Genomic DNA, 12,383 nt, shown 5'->3' with positions numbered 1-12,383 from the left:
CGGGGAGGTGGCACAGGACAGGCACTGGCCTCTTTCTCCTATTCCCCACCCAGGGAGCCTTGAGACCGCAGGTCAGTGTCCGTACTGCCCAGAGGTGCCTGCAGTCCTGTATCATCAGGATCGATCTTCTCTCCTTCTGTATGTAACATTTTTACTTTTTTCTCACAGTTTGGGGCCAGCATTGGTGGACCTGGTACCTGGCACTGCAAGGCTGTGTCTCACACCGTGGTTTTTTTTGGTGAGTTTTTCCCATTGTAGCAACAGAGCAGCAGCTAATTGCTTCTGGAAGACAACTGAAACAGCTTCTTCAGTGCATGCTTGAGCTCCTGGTTCCTCATGCTGTAGATGAGGGGGTTCACTGCTGGAGGCAGCATCGAGTACAGAAATGACAACACCAGGTCCCTGGATGGGGAGGAGATGGAGGGGGGCTTCAGGTAGGCAAACAGGACAGTGCTTACAAACAGGGATACCACGGCCAGGTGAGGGAGGCACGTGGAAAAGGCTTTGTGCAGGCCCTGCTCAGAGGGGATCTTCCGCACGGCCCTGAAGATCAGCACATAGGACAGCACAATGAAAACAAAGCAACCAATACCTATACAGAAGCCGATTGCAGTAAGCCCAACTTCCCTGAGGTAAGCGTCTGAGCAGGAGAGCTTGAGGATCTGGGGGATTTCACAGAAGAACTGGTCCACAGCATTGCTTTGGCAGAGGGGCAGTGAAAATGTAGTGGCCGTGTGCAGGACAGCATTGAGAAAGCCACTGCCCCAGGCAGCTGCTGCCATCTGGGCACAAGCTCTACTGCCCACGAGGCTCCCGTAGTGCAGGGGCTTGCAGATGGCAACGTAGCGGTCATAGGACATGACCGTGAGAACATAAAATTCTGCTGTAATCAAGAAGACAAAGAAAAAGACCTGTGCAGCACATCCTTGATAGGAGATGGCCCCGGTGTCCCAGAGGGCATTGGCCATGGCTTTGGGGAGAGTGGTGGAGATGGAGCCCAGGTCGAGGAGGGTGAGGTTGAGGAGGAAGAAGTACATGGGGGTGTGGAGGCGGTGGTCGCAGGCTACGGCGGTGAGGATGAGGCCGTTGGCCAGGAGGGCAGCCAGGTAGATGCCCAGGAAGAGCCCGAAGTGCAGGAGCTGCAGCTCCCGCGTGTCTGCGAATGCCAGCAGGAGGAACTCAGTGATGGAGCTGCTGTTGGACATCTGCTAATTCTGGTCATGAGGTCCTGTACAAGGAGGAGAAAGGCAGTGATAATGTACCACAGGCATATCAGGGGAAAACTCTTTCCATTTTCTCATTTAAAATCACCCAGAATTGCCCATTTCCAGGCTGATATTTTGACGGTCCCTTTTATTGATTCTGCCTGAGAGTGTCTCTGGGAGCAAGGGACTCATCTGTGGGCAATTCAAGAATCAGTCCTGCACTACAGCCAGAGGTAGTAGCATTGTAGTAACATGGTAACATTGGAAAAGAGGGCGGGCTACTCGAGAGGACTATAAGGATGTTGCGAGGCTGTGCAGGGACAATATTAGAAAGGCCAAAGCTCATCTGGAGCTCAATCTGGCTACTGCCGTTAAAGATAACAAAAAACGTTTTTACAAATACATCAACACAAAAAGGAGAACTAAGGAGAATCTCCATCCTTTACTGGATGCGGGGGGAAACTTAGTTACAAAAGAGGAGGAAAAGGCTGAGGTGCTCAATGCCTTCTATGCCTCAGTCTTTAGCGGCAAGACCAGTTCTCTGGATACCCAGTACCCTGAGCTGGTGGAAGGGGATGGGGAGCAGGATGTGGCCCTCACTATCCATGAGGAAATGGTTGGCGACCTGCTACAACACTTGGATGTACGCAAGTCGATGGGGCCGGATGGGATTCACCCGAGGGTACTGAGAGAACTGGCGGAGGAGCTGGACAAGCCGCTTTACATTATTTATTGGCAGTCCTGGCTATCATGGGAGGTCCCAGTCGACTGGCGGCTAGCAAACGTGACGCCCATCTACAAGAAGGGGCGGAGGGTAGACCCGGGGAACTATAGGCCTGTTAGTTTGACCTCAGTGCCAGGGAAGCTCATGGAGCAGATTATCTTGAGTGTCATCATGCGGCACTTGCAGAGCAACCAGGCGATCAGGCCCAGTCAGCATGGGTTTATGAAAGGCAGGTCCTGCTTGATGAACCTGATCTCCTTCTATGACCAAGTGACGCGCTTGGTGGATGAGGGAAAGGCTGTGGATGTGGTCTACATTGTCTTCAGTAAGGCTTTTGACACCGTTTCCCACAACATTCTCCTCAGGAAACTGGCTGCTCGTGGCTTGGACTGGCGTACGCTTTGTTGGGTTAAAAACTGGCTGGATGGCCGGGCCCAAAGAGTTGTGGTGAATGGAGCCAAATCCAGTTGGAGGCCGGTTACTAGTGGAGTCCCCCAGGGCTCAGTGCTGGGGCCGGTCCTCTTTAATATCTTTATCGATGACCTGAATGAGGGGATCGAGTGCACCCTCAGGAAGTTTGCAGATGACACCAAGTTAGGTGCATGTGTCGATCTGCTCGAGGGTAGGAAGGCTCTGCAGGAGGATCCGGATAGGCTGGAACAATGGGCTGAGGTCAACTGCATGAAGTTCAACAAGGCCAAGTGCCGGGTCCTGCACCTGGGGCACAACAACCCCAAGCAGCGCTACGGGCTGGGAGGTGAGTGGTTGGAAAGCTGCCTGGCAGAGAAGGACCTGGGAGTACTGGTTGATAGTCGGCTGAATATGAGCCAGCAGTGTGCTCAGGTAGCCAAGAAGGCCAACAGCATCCTGGCTTGCGTAAGAAGCAGTGTGGCCAGCAGGTCTAGGGAAGTGACTGTCCACCTGTACTCGGCTCTGGTGAGGCCGCACCTTGAGTACTGTGTTCAGTTTTGGGCCCCTCACTACAAGAAGGACATGGAGGTGCTCGAGAGATTCCAGAGAAGGGCAACGAAGCTGGTGAGGGGTCTGGAGAACAAGTCTTATGAGGAGTAGCTGAGGGAGCTGGGACTGTTCAGCCTGGAGAAGGGGAGGCTCAGGGGAGACCTCATCGCTCTCTATAGGTACCTTAAAGGAGGGGGTTGGTCTATTCTCCCACATGCCTGGTGACAGGACGAGGGGGAATGGGCTAAAGTTGCGCCAGGGGAGGTTTAGGTAGGATGTTAGGAAGAACTTCTTTACTGAAAGGGTTGTTAGGCATTGGAATGGACTGCCCAGGGAGGTGGTTGAGTCACCATCCCTGGAGGTCTTTAAGAGACGTTTAGATGTAGCCCTTAGTTATATGGCTTAGTCGTGGACTTGTTAGTGTTAGGACAGAGGTTCGACTAGGTGATCTTGGAGGTCTCTTACAACCTAGACGATTCTGTGATTCTGTGATTCTATGATTCTGTAGGAAGTTTGCCTGGTTCCTGGGGAGCAGCACCACTGCTCGTATGGCATCCCTCGTGGTGCCCAGGCCCTCCTCCTCCTGGGCACTGCTCACTCAGCAGGGTCCCAGTCTGCCCTAATGTGTGGGGTTCCTCTTCCTCTGCTGCAGGACTGGGCTCTTCTCCTTGTAAATGTGAAGAGGTTTCTGTAGGCAAAATCCCGCAGTTTCTCAAGGTTCTCCTGGACAGATGCTCCATTCTGTCATCTGTTAATGTCTGCAGACAGACGGTTCAACCTTCGTGTGATTGTGCTATCTCTGACAAGACAGCAGCATCAGGAGCCGCAGGAAAGTTTGGATAATAGAGGAGTAACCAGCTGAATTGAATTGCAGCACAGAGTCACAGAAGGGCAGGGGATGGAGGACTGCCAGGTTCTACCTCCTCTGTGCTTCCTTCTCACACATGCTGTCAGTCTGTCTGAAGCTGTGTCCTGAATGTTATGGGGCTGTGCAGGTCAAAATTAGAAGGGCCAAAGCCCAGCTGGAGCTCATTCCGTCCGTTACTGTCAAAGACAATAAAAACACTTTTACATAAATACTTTAATAAAGGAGGATTAAGGAGAATCATCATCCTTTAATGGATGTGGTGGGAAACCTGGTGACAAGAGATGAGGTAAAGGCTGAGGCACTTAATGCCTTCTTTTTCTCAGGCTCTAGCAGCAAGACCAGTTTTTCCCCTGAACATCCCCTGGCCTCCTCATGGCCAGTGCCACTCTTCCAAGGTGCACTTTGTGGCAGAGAAAGAGCTCTCCTGCTCTTTCCTACGACCAAAGAAAGCTCCATCACGGTGGAAACCACGCCTGAAGCAGGCATCCCAACCCATCAGGCTCCTTGTGGCCTGTCAGCCAAGCAGACAGAAGTCACCTCCCCAGCATCTTCCAAGGCCTGGGCCTGCTGCTGGCCTTGCAGCTTCTTGGCTAGACACAGCCAAGCCTTGTGCCTCCTGCTGGCCAGTCCTGGCCTCAAGCAGAAGGGACAGGACAAGCCCTCTGCGGGCCTTCTTTGTGTCTGGGTCCTCCTGGGGATGGAGGCAGAGGGGATCCCACAGGCAGCATGCCAAGCAGGGGCCTTCTGCTGGCCTAGCAGGGCCACTGGCAGATGTCAGCCCCAAAGTGCACATCCCAGGGAGAAGCCAAGGCTGACCTGCCACCTCCAGACACAAGGGACCTCACAGTCCCTTTGCGTGACACGTTCCTGCTGCTGCCCTATCAGCTGCAGAGACAGAAGTGACCTCCCAGTCACTGCCCCAGTCACATTCCTTCTGCTGGGGCAGGAGATCCTGAGGCAGAGCTGACCTCTCTCTAGCCCCCTCGGTACCTGTTTTTCACGTTCTGGGTTAGAGATTAAGCAAAGTCTTAGTGGGAGTGTTTGGTGTTCTGCTTGTGGTGCCAGGTCTGTGGTTAAGGTATGGACAAGATCTATGGTTTAGGGTTTTTTAGGTCTCCCAAGAAGTCTACGGTTAAATAGAGCGTTTTAATGCTAGTGTTAAGGGACGGGATCAGGATGAACAAGAGAGAAAATGAATTCCTTTCAGAGTGTTGTAGTAGCATTTAGGTTTAGGGATTAAAATTCCTGGTTCAAGTAAGGTAAGGGCCATATGTGACTGTTTTAAGTCAGTGTTACCGCAGCATCTACATTACATGAACCCTCTTACCTGTACGAAATCATTAATTTCTGCTGGCCAAGCTCTTCTTCCCACCCTAAAATCTCACATCTCTCTTGTCCAGGCTGCTCCTGACCTCCCCATATCTTATTGGGATCAGCTTTCTGATGACAGGGTTTGGATGTTAGTTGTTCATGTATGGCATTAAGGGACTACGGCGAACATTTCTGGGTGAGAGCTTAAGCAAATATTGAGTGGGAGGGTTTGGTGTTGTGCTTGGGGTGTCAGGTCTGTGGTTAGGGTATGTGCAAGCTCTTTGGTTTAGCCTTTTCTTTAGGTCTGCAAGAATACTAGAGTTTATTAGAGAATTTAAATGCTAGTGTTAAGGGCAGGGATCAGGGTGAGCAAGAGAGTAAAGGTAAGGGAAAGGTGTTATGGACTAATTTTGGCTCAAGGGATATTGTGGTCAAAACTTAGAGCAGTGGATTCCTGTCAGGGTGTGGAGTGGCATTTAGATTTAGGTATTAATGTTACAGGTTAAAATAGGGTAAGGGCCTCACATGACTGCTTTAAGTCTGCGTTATGGTGGGATCGACATTACCTGAGCATCCTTACCGCTCCAAAATCATTAGCTTCTGCTGGCCAAGCTCCTCTTCCCTCCCCCAAATCTCACATCTCTCCTGGCCAGGCTTCTCCTGACTTCCCCGTATCAGTCATCTTCTCAGGGGCAGCTTTCTGATGGCTTTCATGAACTCAGAGTATCTGTCTCACCTCTGTGGGCTACTCTGCTCCTGAGAAAGGAGCAGCTCCCAAGCCAGCATGGAGAAGGACACAAAGGCTGTAGGAGCACCCTGCATGATGTGCCCAGCAGCTCTGCACCACCACAAAAGCAGCCCTGAAGGATGAGTTCAGGCAAAAGCTGAACACTTTGACTTGACAACACCTATTCAAGACCTCTTCCTCTACGGGCGCTACCAGCTACTTAGGAAGCGAGGATCTCACAAACTGTGTGCAAAGCTTATGCATCTGGTGGCCTATCATGGAGACCAGCAGATGTGAGCCTAAAGGCACTGATCCCAGCCAGGAGTCAAGGGATGACCTGTCAGCTGCTTCAGAAAGAAGTCACCTCACAGGCCACTTAACAGCCATTAGCTTCCTACTGGACTTGGAGCTTCTGAGGCACCACTGCCCTCGTAATACCACACCTACAAAACACCCCCTCTTTGGGCCAGAATCTGCCCATGTAGAAGAGATCTAGTTGTGATCCTTCCAGCCCATGGCACAGCTCCTGGGCTCCCAGCCTCTCTGACACACAGGAGCCAGTGCCGTGCCAGTTCTGGGAGGTGCTAGGGCAGGAGGGACCTTGCAGTCAAATCACTCGCCAGACCCCTTGGCTGGGGCTGCTGAGTGCCCTGGGGCTGCAGAGCTCTCCTCTGCCTGCTCACAGCAGATTGAGCCCTTGAGCTGTGGTCAGTCCACCTTGGAGGAGATCCCCCCTTAGGAGGGAAGTGCTGCAGCGCAGGCCGGCTGTGCCACTGCCGTGCCCACTGCCTGTCCCTGCCTGCAGTCCCAGCACAGCCCCACAGCAGCACTGGCACCAAGCTACAGGAGCAGCCGGGCCTGACCCCACCAGCAGGGCTCAGCACCAGAGGGGGGCAGTGGCAAGAGAGCAGCTCGGCATGCCCCAAGCGCTGGTGCTCCCTGGTGCTGCTGGGATGGGACTCTTCTCCTCTGCAGCCCTACACGTGGCACTGCCCCTGCAGAGCCAGAGCAGCTCTCACAGGAAGGACGTCACACAAGGAAGGCAGTGCAGGCTCCTTCACTTTGTTTATGTTCACAGAGAGACAGTTCTCCTCATGTACAGAATCTCTGAGCTATACTCGAAAGGTACACACTGTAAAAGAAATGAGATGAATCATATTAATTTAATGGGCAACTTTATCCTCATTAAAACAAAGTCCTGTAATGAAAACATTCATAAATACAGAAACACACAAAAATTAATTATATATATAATATTAGTTAATAATATTCTTGTAGTCATTGATATTATTAGTCATCTGCAGACGTAGAATGGAAATTTCTTGCTTCCGAAACTCATCTAGTCATCAATTTCCAGAGCACATCCTTGAGCTCCTTGTTCCTCATGCTGTAGATGAGGGGGTTCACTGCTGGAGGCACCACCGAGTACAGAACTGCCACCAGCGGGTCCAGGGATGGGGAAGAGATGGAGGGGGGCTTTATGTAGGCAAACATGACGGTGCTGACAAACAGGGAGACCACAGCCAGGTGAGGGAGGCACGTGGAAAAGGTTTTGTGCCGGCCCTGCTCAGAGGGCATCCTCAGCACAGCCCTGAAGATCAGCACATAGGACAGCACAATGAAAACAAAGCAACCGAAAAATAAAGAAACACTACACACAAGTGCCCCAACTTCCCTGAGGTAGGCGTCTGAGCAGGAGAGCTTGAGGATCTGGGGGATTTCACAGAAGAACTGGTCCACAGCATTGCCTTGGCAGAGGGGCAGGGAAAATGTAGTGGCCGTGTGCAGGACAGCATTGAGAAAGCCACTGCCCCAGGCAGCTGCTGCCATCTGGGCGCAAGCTCTGCTGCCCACGAGGCTCCCGTAGTGCAGGGGCTTGCAGATGGCAACGTAGCGGTCGTAAGACATGATGGTGAGAAGGGAATATTCAGCTGACATCAAAAATACAAACAGAAAGACCTGAGCAGCACATCCCTGATAGGAGATGACCTTGGTGTCCCAGAGGGCATTGGCCATGGCTTTGGGCAGAGTGGTGGAGATGCAGCCCATGTCGAGGAGGGCGAGGTTGAGGAGGAAGAAGTACATGGGGGTGTGGAGGCGGTGGTCGCAGGCTACGGCAGTGAGGATGAGGCCGTTGGCCAGGAGGGCAGCCAGGTAGATGCCCAGGAAGAGCCCGAAGTGCAGGAGCTGCAGCTCGCGCGTGTCTGCGAATGCCAGCAGGAGGAACTCGCTCACAGAGCTGCTGTTGGCCATTTGCAGACTTTGGACACTGTTGTCTGTTGAAAAGGAGAAGGCAGAAAAAAGTTAGAACAGACTTCTCTCAGGAAAACCTGTTGCAGTTCTTACAGCACTCTCATCCCAAGCCTCTCCTTTTGCAGGAGAACCTTTCTGCAGCTCTCCTGCTTGAGCTGTAGCTGGTGCTAGCTGAGAGTGGCACTGGGAGCAGGGGCTGCTGTGGGCTCCAGAGGAGTCCTTCCTGCTGTGCAGCAGGCTGGTAGCAGGAACATAGGGGAAACTCAAGTTCAATCCACTTATGAGATCTATAAACTTTGCAGTGTTGTTCCAAAGAACTCATGCAACCAATGTACAGCAAGGCAAATATTCCTGTGCTTAGGACAGTGATCACACTCTTGTGTTTCCCAATAAGTGGAGACTGCTTAAAGCAGAGAAGCCCCATTCCCAGTTCATCTGGACAGAATTCTCACCTTGTCTCTTGGTGCCTGAGCAGGATCTCAGCTCTTCCCTCCTAGACAGGGCTGCAGAGGCCTCACTCCAGCTGCCCACAGACAGCCATCCAGCAGCACGGACATGGCCTTAGCACGGAGGTGTCTCCTCCTCGGGGATCCTGGATAACACAAGGATGGCATGAGAGAGCTGCATCCTGCTGGAGAGCAGCCTCCAGCCCAGAAGAACACCCCACAGACAGATATGAATATCCGCAAGCTGGGGCGTCCCAATATACCATCTGCATCCCCTGCAGTGTCTGAAGGAGGCTTGGCCACCCACTCTTGGCTGACCAGGGGCAGCTGGATTATGACACTCCAAGGGGCTTCGGCCAGACTTCCTCACCTGGCAGTGCCATCCAGCAGGACTCCCAAAGCCTACCGCATTGCCCACTGCCCTCCCAGGAACAAGACCCAGCAGGAGACCCTTCCAGGACGGGCAGCTGCATGGCCCTGCAGCCAGAGACTTCCCTTGTCAAGGGCTGTGCAGATTTCTCCTGCAGGCAGCTCTCAGCATCCTCCCACTGCCAACTGCCTCCAAGCCCTCTCTCCTTCTCTCCTGTCCCCGTGCCAGCTGCGGTCAGAGCCCCCAGCCCTGCTGCGCTGTGCACAGGAGCTGCTCCTGGGCACAGCTGTCTCTCTGCACCAGGGCCCTCTTGCCACGAGCTCTCTCTGTCCCACGAGCCCGGCCCAGCTCAGCACCAGACGCCCAGCCCAAGGCATTGGAATCCCCCCTCGGGGGGCTTTGCTGAGGAGCCCACGAACCTCAGGCACTGAGAGACAATTGAAGACATCTCTCAACAAGTCCAAGTCAGAGGCAAGTTTCCTGCAGTGTCCCCCTGAGGGCCAGCACTGACACAGCCTCCCTTGGAGCTCGTTAGAGCAGAACATTGGAGGCAGTGAGGACAAGGAGACAAAGGCACTGTGAAGGTGGCACTGGTGTGTAGGAAAACTGGATGTGTGTCACTAAGCACAAGGGCCCAGACAATAATGAATGATTGAAAATTTGAAAAGACGGAAAAAGGAGTTAAAACAGTAATAATAACAATAATAACAATAAAAATAATGACAATAATATGTACAAAGCAAGTGATGCACCATGCAATTCCTGAGAAGCCCCTCACTGATGCTCAACCTGTCCCTGAGCATTGGTCCGCTGCACCCTGGCCAGCCTGCAGCAGGATCTCTTGTGCACGTCCCTTGATCTTCAGTTCTTTTAGTGTGAAATCAGCTTTCAGAGGAATTTGGAGTATTTTCTTCCCTTTCTCAAACACTTCCTCTGCTCTGTCACCCCACACAACAATGCCATCGATGTACTGCAGGTGTTCAGGAGCTTCCTCCTCTTCCAGAGCACTCTGGATCAGTCCATGGCAAATGGTAGGGCTGAGTTTCCTGCCCTGGGGCAGTCGATGCCAGGTTGAAAGCAAGCTGTGGCCTTCAGTCTGCTGGCAAACGCATGGAGAAAAATGCATTAGGGATATCAGTTGTGGCAAAACGCTTGGGTGCCTTTGATCCCAGTGTGCATGGAAGCTCTACCGTGTCCGGCATGGCAGCACTCAGCACTGCATGACTTCCTTCAGGACACGACAATCCTCTGTCAGCGGACTCCCTTGGTGCTCCTCTGACTCAGGTGCACGGCTGTGGCAGTGATTGGCACCAGCTGTCCTTCAGGCCTCATCAACCCCACAACAGAAGGGTCCTGTGAGAGACCAAGGCAAGGCAGACAACAGCATCATGTCCTCCGCATCCAAGGCAGCTGTGCCAAAAGCCCACCCATACCCTTTTGGGTCCTTGAAATATCTCTCCTCTCCTGAAGCAGTCTCTTCCAAGGATGCACAGAGTCCGGGGCCAGTCCCAGTGGGGTGCTTTTGCCACTCCTTCCCACTTAGACTCACTTCAGCCTCCAGTACAGGTCAGTGTTGGCATCCCCCTGTCACTCCAGACATACAAATGGGTTCACCCCTCCACAGCTTGATGGCACTAGGGTACGCTGTGCAGTGGTGTCCACTGGAGCCTGAGACTTCTGGGGGCCTGATGTGCAAGGCCATCGAATCCACACAGTCCAATACAGCCGATGGTCCCCTTCCTCCCCCTGGCTGGAGGCAGGGCCCCTCTCGTCCCGCTCATAGTATTCATTCCTGTGTCTGCAGGACTGCCTACTGGAAACTGGAGCAGCAGTTCTCTAAGAACCCCTTTTTGTGACTGTTTTTCCTTGCCACTCACATACCCGTGCCTCTAGGGTTGAGGCAGATTTTCCATCCCACTTTCTCATGCCCTCTCCATGGTCACACAGGTGAAACCACAGGGTGACACATCGTGTGTACCCACCATCTCTCCTTTCCTGCCCTCTAACTCCAGGGAGGGGCCCCCATTTCTCCCAGAACCAGAGCAGCACAGGGATAGGGATCAAGTGATTACTGATGCCCTTAGGACCTCTTCCTCTTGGTCCTCCTGCTCACATGATGGTCCAGCTTTCCTGAAGCCTGCTTCATCTTCTTTCTCCTCCTTTCTTGTCTGGGTAGGAGTTTCTTTCCTTTCTTAAAAAAAAAAAAAAAAAAAAAAAAAAAAAAAAAAAAAAGAGACTTCTATATCCATTGTTTTTTCTTCCATATAGGAGCAACTGATACAGACACAGGTTGCTTCTGTGGCCCAGACACAGGGCCCATAAAAGCAGCTGGAGTTTTTGAAGGGCATTTTGCAGATGCTGTAGTGGCTGCGGGGTCTGTCAGAGGGGCTGGAGTGGCTGCAGGGCTTGTCACAGAGGTTGGAGTGGCATTGATTGTGGCTCTGTAAGCATAGGCCGAGACCCAGCACACTGCAGTGGTATGTGTCTCTTTGGAAATGCCAGGGTGATAACACCACTTTTTCAAGCATTTCACAGTTTTTTAGGATTCTGCACTTTCTCAGGGATGAAGTTCCAAAGCACTGGAGGTGCCCCCTGCTCTAGGTGCCTGCCCAGATCCTCCCACACTCCCTGCCACTCCTCACTCTCCTACCTCTGGACAGATCTCTGGATGGCATGCTTAAGTGGTTGTTTGACATTAAACAAAAGCTGAAACACATTCAGGAGACATAACAATAGGAACATGCTGGTTTGACCACCCCACAGATACTCAAACCTTTGAAAAGCTATTGTAATTAGCCTGGAGGAGAAGGGGGAGGTGAAGGAGAAAGGGAGAGTGAACCAGTGGGGAAAAGTGTCCTCCCCTTGTCTCCCCCATGGCTTGGTTTCCTGAGGAGAAAAGGTCAAGAGTGTAATTCTTAATAGTTTCTGAGAGATGGCTCCCAAGGTATGGAGGTAATGGCAATGCTGAGTACAAGTACCAGATTAGTTTCATGACCAGGAATTTTATCATATCATAAGCCAGTGTTACACGATACAACAAAAGAATAAACTTGAAGGAGCCATCAGAAAAGCTAAAGAGCATGATGGGGAGACATACAGGAAGTCATGTGCTATACAACACAGTTCTGAAATTGAGCACAACAGACCTGAGGTTAAAAAAAATAATAATAAATAAACTTTTTTATCAGCAAATATTAAAATTATCTAATGGTTGTAATAGCTTCCTATTATTTTATTATTATTATTATTATTTATTTAACATGCTGTGGTGAGATCTGTCATTGGCTCAAAGTTTGTGCTCCATGTTGGGCACCAAAAAGAGTGTGGTTTAACCCGGCAGGCAGCTCAGCACCACACAGCCATTCCCTCACACACACACCCTGCTACACCCTGAGCGGATACAGGAGAGAATGAGGAGGGGGAAAAAAATAAATAAGAATAATCATGGGTTGAGATAAAGACAGTTTAATAGGCCATAAAGGGAAGACAAATAATACGAACAATGATGATGATGATCGT

At 51.7% G+C, this 12,383-nt stretch overlaps 1 protein-coding gene across 1 annotated transcript; it reads right to left on the bottom strand.

Moving 5' to 3' along the window:
- Positions 1-272: 272 nt before the first annotated feature.
- On the bottom strand, positions 273-7,844 carry LOC136787736 (olfactory receptor 14C36-like). Its single transcript, XM_066985053.1, has 3 exons — positions 7,650-7,844; positions 7,158-7,358; positions 273-662 (listed from the first exon to the last, which is right to left on the bottom strand). The coding sequence occupies exons 1-3, from the start codon at positions 7,842-7,844 to the stop codon at positions 273-275; spliced, it is 786 nt and encodes a 261-aa protein (XP_066841154.1).
- Between the last annotated feature and the right edge of the window lie 4,539 nt (positions 7,845-12,383).

Source organism: Anser cygnoides, chromosome 30 (genome assembly GCF_040182565.1).
Source record: "Anser cygnoides isolate HZ-2024a breed goose chromosome 30, Taihu_goose_T2T_genome, whole genome shotgun sequence".
Classification (NCBI taxonomy): domain Eukaryota; kingdom Metazoa; phylum Chordata; class Aves; order Anseriformes; family Anatidae; genus Anser; species Anser cygnoides.
Note: the sequence above shows the minus strand (reverse complement) of the source record. Positions and strands in the feature narration are given on the sequence as shown.